Here is a 17,692-nt window from a genome sequence, read left to right on the forward strand (position 1 = left end):
CAGAATCATTATTTACAATAATTCTAAACGACTCTTAATTACAGCGGCGCAGGTGCTCCTCGGAAGCAGCCGGATCAACATATGGAGGTGAGCTGAGGGATTCTCTGAGCTCAGGGGGAGGTGGGAGAAGCCTCCAGCTCCAGCAGGGATGCTTCACACCCGGGGGGCTGCAGCTTGGAGAGGTTGAGGAAGGAGTTTTCAGGGAATGCCGAGCTCTGGGAGCGGGAGGGACAGCCGGGCTCCCCCCCTGCGGCACAAAGGGAGGCCACGCTTCCAGTTTATACAGTTTAATAGATGTGAAACAAGATACATTTCCTTTGGAGTAATGGATGCATCGATAACAGAAGATAAATGTGAAGGCATAAATATGAGGCGGCACGGAAGGAACCAAACGGAAACGACTGGATGGGTTTGTTCCCCTCTGGGTGTCCACGGGCTCCTTCCTGCTCCTATTTCCCGTGGCCAAGCTGGGCCACGGACACAGGGCCTGCAGGAGGGGTGGGGAAGGAGGGTAAGAAAAAAAAAGCTGCAAAAAAAACCCCCCTCAAAGTGGTGTTAAAAGGTGACCTGGATTCCTCTAGAGGCTTCTGGAAGAGCCTTGGGAAGGGAAGTGTCCAGGGATGGGGAGGGAGGGACAGGGAGTGCAAACTGCCCCGACGGGTCGGAGTTGTTCTGCCACGAGGAGGACAAATCATCACCTTAAATGCTCACAAAGAACATCACCTACGACAGCTCTTTACACCTTTACACACTGTATCAATAATTTACTTAGAACTGCAGTAAACAAAATACATTTCTTAAATAATTTACTATTTATTTGTTCAGTTTTTTTTAATCTCTCTGTAAATGTAGTTATTTTTTTCCTTTTTTTTTCATTAGTTTTTTTTTCCTCTTTGTAACACAAGAAACCATCTTTGTGCATGTTAGTTCAGATTATTGCGACATTTAACCTGAATTTCAGTTAAAAAAAAAGGGGGGGGGGGGAAAAAGCAACAGGACAGTTGGACAGACAAGAAGAATGAATAACTTATTATTGCACTGGCTACAATTCAGTAGTGATTTGGTTTTTTGTCTGTAATTAGGACAACCTCTAAAGTACAAAAGAAAATGAGCGAGACGTCAGAAGCATCAGCTGTGAGAAGAAGCTGGTGGGGTGATGGTGGAGGGAAGGGAAGCGAGGACAGAGGAGAAACATTTGGAAAATGAATGGCTGGAATAATTAATTCCACAGAAAACCCAAGGAAACACCACCCATGTAATGCAAAAAACAGCATCTCTGTTTCTCTATAAAAATATGTGCATTATGAAGAGAGAGTTTCTGTGGGTCTATTTTTTTTTTCCAGGTTTTTTTTTGTTTGTTTGTTTCCTCATTTTGTAGCTCACAAATACAGAATTTTTATTTATAGAACTTGCTGATATACAGACAATGTCCAGCTCCCAGGCACTCCAGCGTAACGTGACAGCTCAAAAAGGTGCCTCAGGAAAAGTTGAGCATCTTTAAAATAATTAAAAAAAAAAAAACCAAAAAACAAACCCAACAAAACAACAAACCCCAAGAGAATCCCCCCAGATCCCAACCACCACCTCAGACCTGAATCAATGTGATCGAGGCCACGGAGAGGGGTGGGAGGAACAAAGCCACCCCTGCATCAACTCCACCTTCCCCTTAGAAAAGAAACCCCAAAACCTCTTGCCAAACCCCCCAAAAACCCCATCCCCAGTTTCGTCCAGCCGCTCGTTTGGTTTCTTCTTCCTTTTTTCACGTGTGTGTGAGTGTGTGCGTGTGTGTGTGTGTGTGTGTGGTTTTTTTGCAAACTTCCACAGCTCTTCCCAGCGAGTGACCGCAGCGAGGGGACAGCCCCGGTGACGGCCACCCCTGAGCCCCGGGTCCCCTCGCTTTGGAACCCCCACACTGGTGACAAGCCCTTGAGATCCCCCCTGTCCCCCATCCCAGCAGCTATACTGGGTCATCCGTGCCTTCTTCTGTGGCAACAGTCACGGGGCCCAAGTCCTGCTTGTGCGGGGGGCTCTTGGCAGTGCCCAGCAGCTCTTTGCCCCCCTCTTTGCCGTTGCCCCGCTGAGTTTTTAAGTGATCCTGTTTCCTCAGCTCGGCCTCCGGCCGCGAGTCCACGGAGGCCGGCGTGGGCTGCCCGCTGTCCAGCAGCTCCGAGAGGCTGCTCAAGGAGCCGCCGTCCAGCTGCTCGAAGGAGAAGTTGGGGATGCTGAGGTGCTCCCCTCGGCTCTCCGGGAGCTCCAGGGATTCTCGGTAGGCCGGGAACTCGCAGGACGGGGTTCTCCTCCGCAGCAGGGTGTTCTCGGAGGGTTTGGTGCGTGGGGCGGCCGCTCCCTCGTCCTCCATGGGAGGATCTATAGAAATGCAGGGCGGGCTCATCTTCTTCTTCCTCCGGGCTCCGTGGATGTAGTCGGCCTCGGGCTGGACGTGGCCGGGGGGCCGCTGCTTGTCCTCAGCGGGCTCCTGGAAGCCAGAGGGGCAGATCTCGATGGAATGCCGCCGCTGCTCGTCGGCCCAGCTGGGCTTGCTGAGGAAGCCCTTGGTGTCGGTGCTGTAGAACTTCTTCAAGTCCTTCTCCCTGCGGGAGAGGCTGCTTGTGCTGCAGTTCTTGAGGGGCACCGGGGACGGGGCCGGGGAGGTGAAGGGCGAGGTGGAGCGGCTGCCGGGGTCCGAGTGCTCCTCTGCCCAGTCTTTGGCCGAGCTGTTGATGTGCCGAACCTCCTCGTCAGCCAGGTCTGAGGGCTCGCCCGGGCAGCCCTCGGGGCCAGGGGGGCTGCTGGGGCTGGGCGGCCGGCTGGGAACGCCGTGCTGGCCACACGTGTGCTTCCGTGCCAGGGGGCCCAGGGGCCGGTGTGGGGAGGATGGGGGGGAGCGTGGAGGGGTGGCTGGGAGGGGGGAATGGAGAGGGCTGGGGGTGAGGGTGCTCTGGGGCTGCTTTGCTGATGGTTGGGGCTCTCCGGGCTCTGCTTGCAGGCTGTCTTTGTGCTCTGGAGTCTGTCCGTCTACCGAGTCCGTCCGAACGGCCTCCTGGAACGGGAGGGGAGGGGAGAGAAGGGGGGTGAGAGCCTGGGGATGTGCTGGGCAGCAGCACCTCCAGTGATGGACACAGAATTATAGGACCACGTTTTGTTGGAAGGGGTCTTAAAGCTCATCTCCTTCCACACCCTGCCACGGGCACCTTCCACCAGTCTGGGTTGCTCCAAGCCCCATCCGAGCAGGGGTGAGGAGCCCATGGCACGAGGCAAAGGGCTGGTGGGTCTAACACAGCCCACCTCACCCCTGCCCCATTGTCAGACCCTCCTGTACAAGAGGATAAACTTTAGGAGCCTTCGTGTTCAGGGCTGGCACCTGCTGGGCCTTGGTCTTGTTCCAGCCCCAAATCCTGAGCCAGCACAACCCATCATGGTGGAGGGCTCTCCCAAATGGAGACTGGGCACCTTCTCCCCACGCCTTAGCTCTTACTTCCTGGAATAGCACAGCCATGAAGATGGAAGCAGGGAAGAAAAGGCCTTCCCACGTGCCATTTGCTGGGAATACATTAAAGTTTACTGCGTGTTTCGTTCCGAAACAGGAATTCCACTTTAGCTCCAAGAAAGGACTGGGAAAGAAGGGAAGGAACCAGGTGACAAGACAGGAGTTACCTGCGGGTGCTGGTGGTCCCTCACCTGTCTGCAGAGCAGCTTGCTGAGAGCAGGAGACCGGGGGGTGCCGTGGGGGGCCGGGCCCTTGCAGCGGTGCCGCCCGTCGTGGCCGGGGCAGCGCGCGGCCGCCGGCAGCGCCTCTGCGGGCACCCGCAGCGAGGAGCTGCCCACCACGGGCTGGGAGCGGGTGGAGGTGATGGATCCTAGGGCAGGACAGAGGGAGCAGTCACTGCTGGGCCTGGGGGCTCGCAAGGTTTGAGGCAGAAGGTTCAAGAGGGGAGTGAAAACAGGAGGGAGAAGGAAAAGCCTGTTGGGCCTGGCTGAAATGCCAGACATCAGCATAAACCTCGGATTGAAAACCTTGTCCCTTGTCCTGTCTGCTGCTTTGAAGCTCAGCAGGGATGGCAGGGAGCTTACAGATGCTGGGGTGTCTGGGCAGGGCTCTGATCCCTTCTAACTCAGGATATTCTACAACTTCTGCAGGCCCAGGGCAGTTCTCCCACCCAGCCCAGCCCAGCCAGCACCAGGGGCTGTCCCCAAGGCTCAGCTCAGCTCAGTATGGTCCCACCAGAGCAAGTGCTCTGACAGCCCTGAGCCGTGGACAGGCTGGAATCTCTCTCTTCCCAAAGCCTCCCAGGCTGGGTCTGAAGGCCATCCCTCCTCCCCAGCCCATCCGTGGTGCTGCTTTACTGCACTTGGGAGTTGTTTGAAAGATCTTCTCTGGTTTTTGGCTGCAGGATTTATCGTCCTCATTAGTTTGAAACCCAGCGTCTGTTCCTGCAGGGCTGCCCAGCTCCGTGTTACAAACACCGTTATCCATCACTCCAAGAGATCTCACCCAGGGGTCAGGCAACTTGAACCCCTGACAAAAGCCATCCAGACACATCACAGTTGCATTTCACAGACAGATTTGTTGGTGGGGACAAAGAAAAGTGAGTGTTTAATAATTTTTCTTTTGGAGCTTCTCTCCAGAACACCACAGAAGGAATTCCCACCCCCACCTCGCTTCTCCCCAAGTGTTTTTTTGGGCTCTCCTGGACCCAGAGATTCAGGCTGAGCCTGTGCTGTTCATGTGCTATTCCAGGCTTTATAAAGTGCTCTTTATGATGCAGAAAAACTCTGGCATAAAGTCTGTCACAAACATGGTCATAAAATCCAGACCCAGTGCTCTACTCCCTGTCCTCAGCTGGAATTTCCTCCTGTTGGACACTTTCCATCGAGCTCTCATATAGGAAACCCAAGCCCCCTCCAAACTGGATGCTCAGGAGCACCGAAGATCTCTGGAGCTGGATGTTTTTTCTCTTGTTTTTCTAGGAAATCAGCAAACCACATCTAAAACCAAAATATCCTGAGATCTGCTCATCCCACAAGACTTTCACTGTGTGGTCAGGGGAGAACTGGGAGAAGATCAGACATCCTGAAGCCCATGGAAGCACTCATGGGAGTCTCCGTGGGCTCAGTTTTATTTGGATATAATTTATGGATCTGTGACCTAAAGCAGAGTTTGGGCAGCTCAGGAGCAGCACAGCTTGGGGTGCTGCTGGCTTTACCACCAGGTAAAAAAGTCATGTCCATCATATCCATCCCTCCAGTGCTCCTGGAGAGAAATTCAGGGATTTAGGAAACATCAGAGAATCCTTGGTGGGCTCTACCCACCCCTGCCAACGCCCCAGCAGTTTTATATGGATATAAATCCTGCTTTACAGCCACTCCAGGGATGAAAAGCAGCCCCGGGAGGCTGCCCGTGAAACTCAACCTCTGTTTTCTTTCCTTCACGAGGAATTTGCAGGTGAAATAATAATAAACACTGAGCAGAGAACATGACCTGGCTCCCAGAGAGTCTGAGCAAACACAGAGCTCCTTCTCCCAAGGAAATCAGAGCAAATCAGGGTGTGCAAGCCCACCGGGCAGTTCTGGCGTTTCAAACCATGCTGGATCAAAGGGAAGCAGGCTGGGAAAGGTTCTCCCTGGAGGGAGCCCCTCCAGCAGCACGTGTGCTTTTAGGGAGGCAGAGATTGTGTTTCAGATTGATTTCCTGCTGTATTTTTACTTTTAACCTAATAACTAATCTCTCATATCCCACAATACAAGCTTTTCTATCCAATTACAGAATTGGATAAAAAACCCCCTCTACCTCCACCCTAAACCCTCTATTTTACTTTACATATATTACTATATTTTAAAACCTTAAACTCTAATTTTTTTATACTCTTCTAATCAAACTACACACTCATAATCTCAATGCTATCATTTAATTTAAAAAACTTCCTCTGCAACTTCAAATTAAATACAATACTCCCTTAAAAATCAAAATCTATCAACATAAAAAAAAAATCTAAAATTCTCAACATCCAAAATTCCAACAATTTCCCCTTCAAAGCAGCTCAACAGAGGAGACAGAAAGGCATTTTCAGGGGAATGTGCTGGGATGCAGAGGATGAATGCCCCCTCAAAGGCTCTGTGATTCCTGGGTTATGGGGTGTCCCCATGGCATTCATTACAAGCCTGGGCTCAGGAAGAACCAGAGAGTGGTTTCTGATCTTTCTGCTGCCAGAGAAACTCCTGCAGCTCTGAACTCCACGTGTGCTGCTGAAAGGCACTGCCCTGAGGCTGCAGCCTGCCTGAAACATGAGGAATTGTGCTGGGAGCAATCCCAGCTCTGGCTTTTATTCCTGGGGATGTTATTGATCCGCAGGCAGGAGTCAGAGGGAATGCACAGCTCCCTTTCCCTCAGCTAAAAACCTGCAGCTGTGCTTGGGAGCTTTGCTTCTCCCCAGACAGCTGAGCTTGCTGCTGGGGAGGTGATGGGAAGGTGGAATTTTGCGGGATGTGGGAAGCACTGTGGTGCTGATGGAATCACGGGGCGGCGAGCCCTGCTCAGGCTGTGTTTGGGTTGGTTGCTCCCCACTGAACCCCCCGTGGCTGTGATCATGGAGTTGTAAAGATTGGAAAAGACCCTGGATTCCACCCATTAAACCAGCACTGCCAAGGCCAGTGCTAAATCAAGTCCCCAGGTGCCAGATCCACAGGTTTTTTGAGCACTCCCGGGGATGATGACCCCACCGCTGCCCTGGGAGCCCGTTCTGATGCTTCAACACCCTTCCAGCAAAGAAATTTTCCCTGAGATCCAATCCAAACCTCCCCTGGCAGAACTTGGGGCTGTTTCCTCCCATCCTGGCCCTGTTCCCTGAGAGCAGAGCCCGACCCTGCCCCATCCTATGCAGAGTGAGAAGTTTCCCCCTGAGTTTCTCCAGGCTGAGCCCCCCAAGCTGCCCCCGGAGCTGCTCCCCTTCCCTGGCCACGCTTCCACCTCCTTCTAGCGGTGAGGAACCCAAAACTTTGCCTCAGAGCGGAGGAATCTGCCGGGGTGGTACCTCTCTGGGCTTTGCAGGGGTAGGTTTCCATCTCCACCTCGTGCAGGGGCAGCGGGGCCGTGGCCGGGGCGACGGGCCGGAACATGTAGCTGTCGTTGGGCAGGGAATGCATGCGGGACACGGAGATCTTCCGGACCGTCAGCAGGTTCTGGGAATCCTGGGCCCTCAGCGAGGCTGCACTGCCCTGCAGAGCGACAGGAGAGGGAGCTGGGATCACCCCTCTGGCCACAGCTTTCCCAGGCATCGTCCTGGGGAAAGGCCGTGAGGTGATCAGAGAAAAAAAATGAGAAATAATCCTTGTCTTGCTGCACCTGCTCTTGTGAACACGTAGAATGTGTTATGGAGACTGTGGTGGGGTCTTTTTGGGCGTGTAGGACTTGTGAAGAGACAGGAAATTTTGATTCTATGTTTCAGAAGGTTGGTTTATTATATTGTGATATATATTATATTAAAAATGCTACACTGAAACTATTCTAAGGAGAACAAAGAGAAAGATGCATTAGAAGGCTAAACAAGAAAAGAAAAAAACGAATAACAAAGGCTTGTGACTCCCAGAGAGTCCGAGACCAGCTGCATCCTTGATTGGTTATTAAATAGAAACAATTAACATGAACCAATCAAAAATGCACCTGTGGCATTTCACAGTAGCAAACAGTAATTTGTTTGCATTTGTTCTTAAACTCCTCTCGGCTTCTCAAGAGAAGAAAATCCTAGCAAAAGGATTTTCATAAAATATAACTACACTATGGTTTCCTAATTAACCCATGGTGATGGTGTTTTAATTAAAGGACCAATTAGGTCAATTTGTATCGTAAGTGTCGATAAGAGCAATGGGTTTCTTAATCAAGATATGATTGCTCAGCCTTCTGTGAATCATGGGGTCAATGCTAATTATTACCTGGCTGGGGACATGTTGCTGTGACACACCCCAGTGGGGAATTTCCAGGGAATTCCTTCCCTTTTTGCTTCCTAGCCTTGTGCTGGTGTCCCCCCTGGGGTCTCACCCTGAGCCTGCAGCCAGAGTTACACTGAGGAACAGCTCAGGATGTGGCTGGAATAAAGGGAGGCATCAATGACCCACCACTAAAAAAGTCAACTTTTTGTCCAAAGCCAACTCCTGGATGCACAGAGAGAAAGGAAAGGCCAGGAAAAAGGAGCCCATTTGTTAAACACGTGAAAAAAGCAGCATTTCTCACATTTTCCTGGCCTGATGTTCCAAGGAGATGCTTTCAGGAGGCCTGAGGGGGACATCCTCCTCCTCAAACAGAGGGGCCAAAACAGCTCCTCCTGGAAATTCTCCCCAAAACACCCTCACGGGGCAGACATTTAAACACATCACCACCACTGCAAAGCTCGAGGCCTCTCTCCTAAAACCTGCAGCATTTTGGGCACCACTGAGCCCAGAAGAAGGAGGCAGAGGAAGGAGGAGACATTGTGGCAGTGAGGCGTGGAGCCTGTTTGGGGGTAGAAAAGGGATTTTCCTTTGTTGTCACTGAAATGGGTCTGCTTGGAAGTGCCCACACAGAGCTCACCACAAACCTTAAACCTGGCCCTGCTCAGCAAATCCATCCTGGGCTCACAGGGAGCTTTAGGGACACAAATGATGTCCCTGAGGTGCTGATGGGGGAGCTGAGAGGTGACGCCAGGACTTGGCCAAGCGCTGGGGGAGCAGGAGCCCCTGGGCCAGGCCCTGCAGCCTGGCTGGCCACATTCCCCTCCCACGTTACCCTTTTATCTCAAACACGGTGAATCCCTCTGGTTCTCCTTTCACATCAGCCTCCAGTGACTGACTGAAAACATTTTCCCAGCTGCATGTCTTAAATTAAACGTGTTTTGCTTTGCTCTGCCAGCAAAACCTGTCCCTGAGATCCCTCAGGTTTGGAGCTCACCAAGGATCTGGTTAAATCTGGTTTTTAACTTGTATTTCTGGCTTGGAAATGTCTTTCCTCAGCTCCCTGAAGGTGCACCCCCCAAGATGAATTACTCCATGCTTTTACCCTGTGGAGCTTGGCTGGGAATGGGGGGGCAGCAGCTATTTGCAGCTCGGTGGCATCCAGCTCTGGCAGCTGTGGCTGTGCCCAGGAGCCCCCCAGGGCTCTCAGCTGATGGATGAAAGCCTCAGCAGCCGGTGCCAGCTGGGCTCTGGCCATCCCAGCTCCACCAGCACGGCCTCACCCGGGCTGGGGGCAGCCAGGGGCTCCTGCTCAGCCCGGAGCCACAACCAGAACAAAAGGTCTCAGCACCTGAACAGAAGGATCTCAGGATTTGGCTCCTAAAGCTCAGCGTGGCTGTGGCTGGAACAAATGAACAGAAAGCCCTTCTTGACACCGGCCACTTCAATTTTTAAGGGTTCAGCCGCAGAGAGCTGACTGAATTAGGGACGTGGGTAAATTTCAAATGAAAGAAGGGCTTGAAATGTGATCCATGGATGGGAAATTTGTTGGCTTCCACCTGGAGAGCTGCTCTGGACAGTGAGGATGGTTTGGAGACATCACTGCTGCTCCTCCTCCTTGCTGGGAAATGCCTGCTGCACCCCAGAGCCTGATCCCATACCCTGGGAATTGGGATGGGACCTGGGCATGGGGGATGAATGGGAGCAGAGGGGGTTGAAGCCCTTCTGGTTTATTGGGAATTTCCCTGGAGCATCTCCTGAATCCCCAGCTCTGGGGATTGCTGGAAGCCTGAGCTGCTGACCCCTCCCTGCCTCAGTTTCCTCAGTATCACAAACAAGTTCTTGCAATAACAACAATAAAATCAAACCTGACACGTTTTTAACACGAGCAAAAGCTCTGCCTGCAGCTCTGGGTTGAACATTTGAAGTCACACCAAGTGCACATTTTAAGGGCTGAAAAGAGGATTTCACTCCTATCCCACACAGGGCTGGCTGCTCTGGGATTTCCCAGCTGGAAAGGACAGAGGCTGGAAAGGTTGTGGGTGTGAAGGGACAGGTTTGGGACAGCTCAGACACAGCCCCAAAGCACAGCACCACGATGGGAGGGACATCAGCCACCTCAGCCTGGTGGCCTGGGCTTCTGGGGGGTGGTGGCAGCACACGGTGGAAGGATGAAGGGGACACTTCTCCCCCTCATCACCTCCAGGGTTAAAAGGAGGCTCTGCCTGGCTCCTGATGTGTTTGGGAAGTGTTGGAAGATGAGGAAGGCCCAAGGAGGATGGACTGTTTGCACCCCCAGCCTGTGGGAAAGGATGTGCCCTCTCTTCCCTCAGTTAGAAAAGCAACCTGTGCATTTCCCTGCAGGAATGTTCGTCAGGAGCAGCATTCAAACAGCCAATTCCCCGTCGCTGTGTAACCAAATCTTTCTCCTCGCCCTAATGGAGCCTGATGGATTTCACAAAAATCTAATTTAATGTAATTTAATCTCCAAGCCCCCACTGATTTCGCGGTAGATTTATTTGTGATTGTGGTGACAAAGCAGTTCCATGTTCACTCTTAATCACAGGCTGCTGACATGGGGTGAGACAATTATCTCACACCCTCCCTCCCCACTGCACTTCTGATTGTTTTCCTGGAGGACTGACAGGGATCAGAGAGCAGGCAGAGTCCGAAAAATCCACCCAGGAGCCCCCAAAAATCAACCCAGGAACCTCCAAAAATCAACTCAGGAACCTCCAAAAATCAACCCAGGAACCTCCAAAAACAACCCAGGAACCTCCAAAAATCAACCCAGGAACCTCCAAAAATCAACCCAGGAGCCTCCAAAAACAACCCAGGAACCTCCAAAAATCAACCCAGGAGCCTCTAAAAATCCACCCAGGAACCTCCAAAAATCAACCCAGGAGCCTCTAAAAATCCACCCAGGAACCTCCAAAAATAACCCAGGAGCCTCTAAAAATCCACCCAGGAATCTCCAAAAATCAACCCAGGAACGTCCAAAGATCAACCCAGGAACCTCCAAAAACAACCCAGGAGCCTCCAAAAATCCACCCAGAAGCCTCCAAAAACAACCCAGGAACCTCCAAAAATCCACCCAGGAGCCTCCAAAAACAACCCAGGAGCCTCTAAAAATCAACTCAGGAGCCTCCAATGATCAACCCAGGAGCCTCCAGCTCCTTGCTGAGGGGCTCTGATAATTCCCAAGTTCTCCATGTCCTAAGCAGAGCCATGGGGAGCTGCAGGTTTACAGCAGCACTGAATTGCTGGAGGATCCTCTGGAAATCCCAAAGTGGGATTAAACAGAACCTGTGAAGGGAATTTATCCCATCCCCTGCTGCAGGTGCCAGGGCTCCCAGTGCCAGCACTCCCAGGATTTTTGGGATTGCTCGTTGGTCCTGCTGCCCTGAAAAATGACAAGGACTGGCTGGGACAGCAGGACAGGGAATTTAATGTGGCTTTTATGGCTCTGAACTTAAAATCCACAACCTGAGAATGAAGTGGAGAGATGGACTTTGAACCCTCCTCTGGAATAATGGCCAGGATAATGTTTCCAGCACCTTCCACCTCCAGGAGCCCCGGGAGCTGCCTCAGGACGTGGGGTGGTGGTGACATCCCTGCTGCAGGGGCTGGGACAGCTCCTTGAGTCCTGTCCCTCTGGCTCTGTGTGGGATCTGCTGGTCAGGCTGCTGGGATCCATCCCCTCCCCAGCCCAGCTCTCACCAGGCCTTGGTGCTTCCCCTTGGTGTGCTCCAGGTTCCCGTGCAGCGCCCGGCTCTCCAGGGCCACGGCCCCGCTCCTGCTCCCGCCCGTTCCTCTGGACATCTCCAGCTCGATCTCAGCGTCCATCTCAGCGTCCTCCTTGGCCTCCTTGTTGCTCTCCTCCAGGTGCTTCATCAGCACCGCCACCACCACGTTGACCAGGACGAACTGGGCGATGAGGACGAAGGTGACGAAGTAGACGGGGGAGATGACGGGCAGGTAGCTGAGGCAGTGCTTGTCCTCCCGCGTGCACTCCCGCAGCGTGTCCTGCAGCAGGGGACACAGGGCAGGCCTTGGAGAGCCTCCTCTTGGGCTCCAGGGGCACAAACACCAAAAGGACACAAAGTGGGGACAACTGAAACAGGTAAGGGAAAGTACGGGGGGGTGTAGGAATGTGCCCCCTATGGACAGGGTGACAGAACGATCCTCTGTCCCCCAAAAAGGAAAGAGCCCAGAATCTTCTCTCATCGATGAGGTGAAAAGCCACCTCAAAGGACCCTGGGGACTTCGCCTCAAGTTTAAGGAGAGCTAATTGGACAGGAGCCAAAAAGTCCCGCCTGGGCCATTGAGTAGAAAAAGAAGAGAACAAAGAAGCTAATGGCTTTTGTGAGGTGTTTCACCAGGAGCACAGACCTGTGCACCTGGCTCAGTTCTTCTGTTTGTTATTTTGCCTTTTATTAAACCTTTTTTTTTGTTTCCAACACTGCAGCAGCAGCCTCCTGCTCATTTTATGCCTCCAAGTGAAGCTGAGCTATCTTGGGTGTATTATGTTGGTGTTGAGAGCTCATTAGACCTGGACAGAAACACCTAAATAGAACAGGGGGGGTCATGAGCTACAGCACCTACAAAGAGGGGAATGGGTTGCCCAGAAGGTTTGGATTTGTCATCCCCTGGAGTGTTTCAGGACAGGTGGGACAGAGCATGGAGCAGCCTGGGACAGTGGAAGGTGTTCCTGCCCATGGCAGGGGGTGGCACTGGATGAGCTTTAAGGTCCCTTCCAGCCCAAGCCATTCCATGATCCTGTGATTCTATGACACATCCCAAAGGCACAGCACCCAGAGCACATGGTTACTCCTCCCAGTAAAAAACCTGGCATAATTTTCCTTCAGTATTACATCCAGGAATAAAACTTCAGGCTGGGTGAGAATTAGGACAAATCTTGAACACACATCTGGCTTTTCCATTAGGAAAACAGAAAAGCCCCAGAAAAAATAGAAAATTAGGAAGTCCCATTTTTGATGTTTTAAGAGGAAACATTTTTATTTGCCCCCAAGAGTTGCCTGAATGTGTTTGAAAACTGCACCTACAGCCCTCCAGAGAGGAGGAAGCACCCAGAGACTGCACACACCTTCATGATCCCGTTCCAGTTGTCCCCCGTGGACACCCTGAAGAGGGTGAGGAAGGCCATGCCGAAGTTGGTGAAGGTGGCGTGGCGGCTCAGGCCTTCACAGGGATTCTCCTCACTGCAATCTGTGGGGCAGGGAAGGAGCAGCACGTCAGCCAAGCCATGCTGGAGTATCCCCAGCAGCCCCCAGAGCTGGGGGTGGCACCCTGAGCTACGTCCCATGGATTTATGGCACCAGGGGGTGGTGACATCCTGCTCAGGAGGAACAGGGGGCACGGGGGGAAAGGTGTTTTCAGCTGGAGAACCTTGGGACAGCACACCAGGAGGTGTGGAAATGGTGGTGGTGGAGTTCTCATCCCTGGAAACATCCAAGGCCACGTTGGACAGGGTTTGGAGCGAGCTGGGCGAGTGGAAGGTGCCCCTGCCCATGGCAAGGGGTGGCACTGGATGGACTTTAAAGTTCTTTTCAACCCGAACCATTCCTTCTGATTTCTGTGATTTTCTTTACTCCTGCTCTACAGCCTCCTTTGTCTGTTTTCCTGTTGATTGTGCCCTTGCCTTGATGATTTTTTACATCCACCACGAGGGATATTTTCACTGAGATAAAGTGGAGCAATTTGACATTTCCCCCCTGAGAATTAATAGCCTAATGAATGCAAATTGAACATATGAAATATCCATCTTCCCATAAAACACAGCCTCGTTAAATATCCATTAGGACAGGCAGCAATGGCTCTTGGTTGGGCATTGCAGCCTTAGGTAATTATTCCGAGGTAAATTGGAAAGAAAAACAAAACCAAAAAAAAAAAGTAATCCAAGAAAAACCCACAAATGACCAGTCCTGGGGGAGAGAGGGCTGATGGTTCTTGTGGCTGGCATGGACTGATCAGGAAAAAGGAAGGAATATTCCCATTAAATTGGGCTGGGAAGCAGAGTCCTGCCCCAGCGGGGTTCCCTGGGCTGGCATTGCCCAGGTGTGCCCAGAAGAGCCATTTTTCACCCCTGTGACTGAACAAACACACCCGTAACTCCAGAGGTGGAGTATAAACCCACACTGCTTCACTCAGGGTGGGTGCAGAACTAATTCCTTCCCCGGAATTTGTGAGAGACTGAAAAATAATTTGGTTTTGGTTGAAAGAATTATTCTGCTCTCAGGCACTTGTAATCTGAGCAGAGGGCTGGGCTCATAAAGGGGATTAATGACAGCCATAAACTCTGCTCAGGAAGGGCCCTTCTGGTGCTCCTGGAGCTCTGATTGGGATGGAAATGTTGAGGATGCAGACACAGCTCCCTCCAACAGCATTTTCCAGGCTGGGCAAGGCTGGGGTTTGCTCTGATTTCAGTGATGGGCACACTCCTGAGCAGCTGCAGGATCCTCAGACTGGAGGATCCATTAATGCTGGACAAGCAGGAAGCACTGGATGCCTCCTGATGGATGGGGAGAGGGGAAGGTGGTGCTGAGAACACAGGCAGAGGAGCCCTGGGAGCTGGAGGAGCAGTGGCAGCCAAGTGCAGAGAACGGATGGGCTGTGGGGGAAGCTGTGAGCAGGGACATGTTTATGGTGGCATCTCTCCAGCAGGAATCTGACCCCCATCCAGCTCTGCAGACTCGTGTTCTGTCTCCAGTAGCAAACTTGAACAAATCCATGCTGGGCGATGATATTTAAAAAGCAAAGAGCTCCTCTGCAGCCAAGGGTGGCGTTGGCCAAAGCCCTGGGTGTGTGTGTGTGTGTGTCAGAAAGGTTCTGTGTTACATCCTCGTGTGTCAGCTGTGACCCTGGGATCAAGAGAAAGCTTCCATCTTCAGAACATGAGTGTGAAGCTAAGGAAGGCCCAAGAATGAGAGAGGGAGAAAAGGAAGCAGGCAGATAGCAAATAAACACCAACCGGATGGAGCCAGCGGCCTCGGGCCCATTACTCACCCAGCTTGCCAAACAATTCCACTCCCAGGGCAGCATAGATAAAAAACAGGAGCATAAAAAGTAGGCCAAGGTTCCCTACCTACACAAGGAGAAAGCAGAACAAGGGTCAGGCAAGTCGAGGTCGTGAATGAAATCACTCCATCACATTTTCAACACAAGCACAGCAGGGATGGGGGGCCGGAGGCAAATCAGATTCCCCCTGGGACCAGCAGCCTGGTCCCTCTCTGAGCTCAGCTTTAGGGGGCCCAGGGAGGTCTCTGTGTGGGGAAAGGAGCAGAAATGCCCTCGGGGGAAGCAGCAGCTTCTCCATCACCCTCCACTCATCTGGAATTTGGCCACCCCAGGGCACTCTGTGGGGCAGGGCTGCTTTGGGAGCTGGGCTCTGGGTTGGCTTTGGGGCCCTTTCCTTTCCTGGGACTCTGAGACAGCAGCAAGCCACGAGAGGAGCTGGTTTCCAAAGGTTTCACAGGCACGGAGGGCTTGCAGGGCTCCAGGGAGAGAAGAACTCCCTGAGCATTTTCCTTTACAGGCCCTTCTCAACAAGAACTTCCCAGATTTCAGCTTTCCGTGTCCCACAGGAAGATCCTGATCCCAAACACCAGCTCCGGCAGCTCCAGGTGCTGCTGGAGGTGTTCCAAGCCCCCAGGGCGGCTGGAGGGGGTGACAAGTGACATGAAAACAGCACAAAAGCTCTTCACACCACCAGCATCACAGCTCTTCGTGCTGGATCTCATCCCAGCACAGAATCCGAGCCTCAAAAACCTCTCCTGGAGCAGATTTTTGGTGATTCAGGCAGAGAACACGAAGGGCAGAGTGACCTGACCTGCTCCCACCTGCTCCCATTTATCTCCGCTGCCACTTTAATCTCTCTGTTAGCAGCTCCTAACTGAGACAAAGCGAGTTCTCTGCACCACCAGCAGGATTTTATCCCCGAAAAACAAGGAGCTAGGAGGTGATCCAGGCAGTCAGGCCCCGGGATTCCTGATCTCTGAGGTGCATTTTAGTGAACTCAGTGTTTGGGAGAGTTTTCTTCTCTGAGGTGGCACAGCCACAGATTTTTTTGTTTATTTGGACTGTGCTTAATTTAATCAGAAAGTTTATCAGTGTGATATCTGTCATTATAAAATTAACACAGCTCTTGCTGATGAAAGAGGGGATTTTTTATATTAAAGAAATGGGAACAGTCCAATCACCTCGTGCAGGCTGTAATTGCTATAAAGCCTAAACTGGCTCTGCAATTTCCCTAACATTATTACAATCCTCCAGGGAATAATAAAGATAAAACAGGGACGTGGATGGCTGGGCTGGGTTATTTCATCTGCCTCTGCTGCCTTCTGGAATAGCTTCTGCTGCTCCTGTCTGCTGGACCACTGATGGTTTGGGAGCCATTAGAAAGGAGCAGGCACAAGCACAAACACCCCACTCACACTGCTGGGGAGGCAAACGAGCAAATAATTACAGGGAATTAAAATAAAAGGGATAAACAAACTTTGCAGGCTGAGGCAACAGAAGAGGGTGTTGGGTTTTGCTCTGAGCAGCCCGAGCATTTTGATGCCTGAAAAATCAGCCTGGAAACTTATGGCATTGATGGAATTCCAAAGAATTCAGGGTAATGTGGGAGTTGTTACCAGGTTATCTGTAAAAGGTATTATCTGCATTTCCACAAAGAGGAGAGGGAAGAGGGAATGGGGAAGGGAAAGAAGGAGGAGGAGGAGGAGGAGGAAGAGGAGGAGAAAGAAGGAGATGAGGAAGGAGGAGAAGAAAGAAAAGGGAAAAGAAAGGGAAAGGGAAAAGGAAGATGAAGAGGAGGAAAAGGAGAAGGAAAAGGAGAAGGAGAAGGAGAAGGAGAAGGAGAAGGAGAAGGAGAAGGAGAAGGAGAAGGAAAAGGAAAAGGAAAAGGAAAAGGAAAAGGAAAAGGAAAAGGAAAAGGAAAAGGAAAAGGAAAAGGAAAAGGAAAAGGAGAAGGAGAAGGAAAAGGAAAAGGAAAAGCCCTCTTCAGCCCATGGCCTCCACCAAGGCCTGGGCATGGAGAAGGACCCAGGCACATTCCCAGGGATGTGCAGGGGAGCAGGAGCTGGGTCAGGGGCTGGGCACAGCCTGGGGGTGTGTCTGTGACCCTGGTGAGTCATTCCCATCCTGGAACTCCAGTTCCCTTTGGAATCCCCTCAGGGATACGTGGTCCATGTCTCTGAGCACTCAGAGCTGCTGAGAGCAGACAGGAGAAGATGGGGCGTGAATCATGCTGCTGGAGGGAATGGGAGGGGGCAGGAGCTTTTCTCCAGAGCTGGGATGCAGCCTGTGCTGGATGCTCCACCAGGAACAGAAATCCAGCTCTGGCAGAGCCTCAGCCCCAGCAGGCCCTGAGAAGGGGTTCTGCTCCAGCAGAACTGAGCAGCTCAGCCCAGGCTCTGGTATCCATCCAGCTCCACCAACTGGGGCACAGAAAGCTCCAGGTATCCCCCCTCTCTGGCAGCCAGGGGCTATCCATCAGGGAAAATGCGGGAAGTGGATTTGTAGAGAACTCTCAAAGCCTGACAGAAGGCTCACCCAGTGTACATCTGAATGCAAACCTTGGCCTGAGAAATGCTGAGTTAGAAAGGCCATGGACTAGGACAGACATTGCTGAGAGGGAAATGGAACTCGAAACAAGGATGGCTTTGAAAAGGATGGCACTGGAATCCTGTGCCAAGGGGCGCTGTGCACCGCAGGGACAGCAGCACAGATGAATAAAAAGTTTTGGAGATGT

The 17,692-nt window shown here is 52.0% G+C and overlaps 1 protein-coding gene across 2 annotated transcripts in view; it reads right to left on the reverse strand.

Moving 5' to 3' along the window:
* Positions 1 to 735: 735 nt before the first annotated feature.
* CACNA1H (calcium voltage-gated channel subunit alpha1 H) overlaps positions 736 to 17,692 on the reverse strand; it is a 156,217-nt gene continuing 139,260 nt past the window's right edge. For both annotated transcript variants that reach the window (XM_038151115.1, XM_038151114.1), the window contains exons 30-35: positions 14,947 to 15,025; positions 13,028 to 13,149; positions 11,641 to 11,946; positions 7,029 to 7,212; positions 3,679 to 3,857; positions 736 to 3,040 (exon numbers count right to left, since the gene is read on the reverse strand). In XM_038151115.1, coding sequence (XP_038007043.1) covers positions 1,958 to 3,040; positions 3,679 to 3,857; positions 7,029 to 7,212; positions 11,641 to 11,946; positions 13,028 to 13,149; positions 14,947 to 15,025 — 1,953 coding nt within the window. In that variant the 3' untranslated portion in view covers positions 736 to 1,957. The remainder of the gene's footprint in view (positions 3,041 to 3,678; positions 3,858 to 7,028; positions 7,213 to 11,640; positions 11,947 to 13,027; positions 13,150 to 14,946; positions 15,026 to 17,692) is intronic.

Source organism: Motacilla alba, chromosome 14 (genome assembly GCF_015832195.1).
Source record: "Motacilla alba alba isolate MOTALB_02 chromosome 14, Motacilla_alba_V1.0_pri, whole genome shotgun sequence".
Taxonomy (NCBI): Eukaryota; Metazoa; Chordata; class Aves; order Passeriformes; family Motacillidae; genus Motacilla; species Motacilla alba.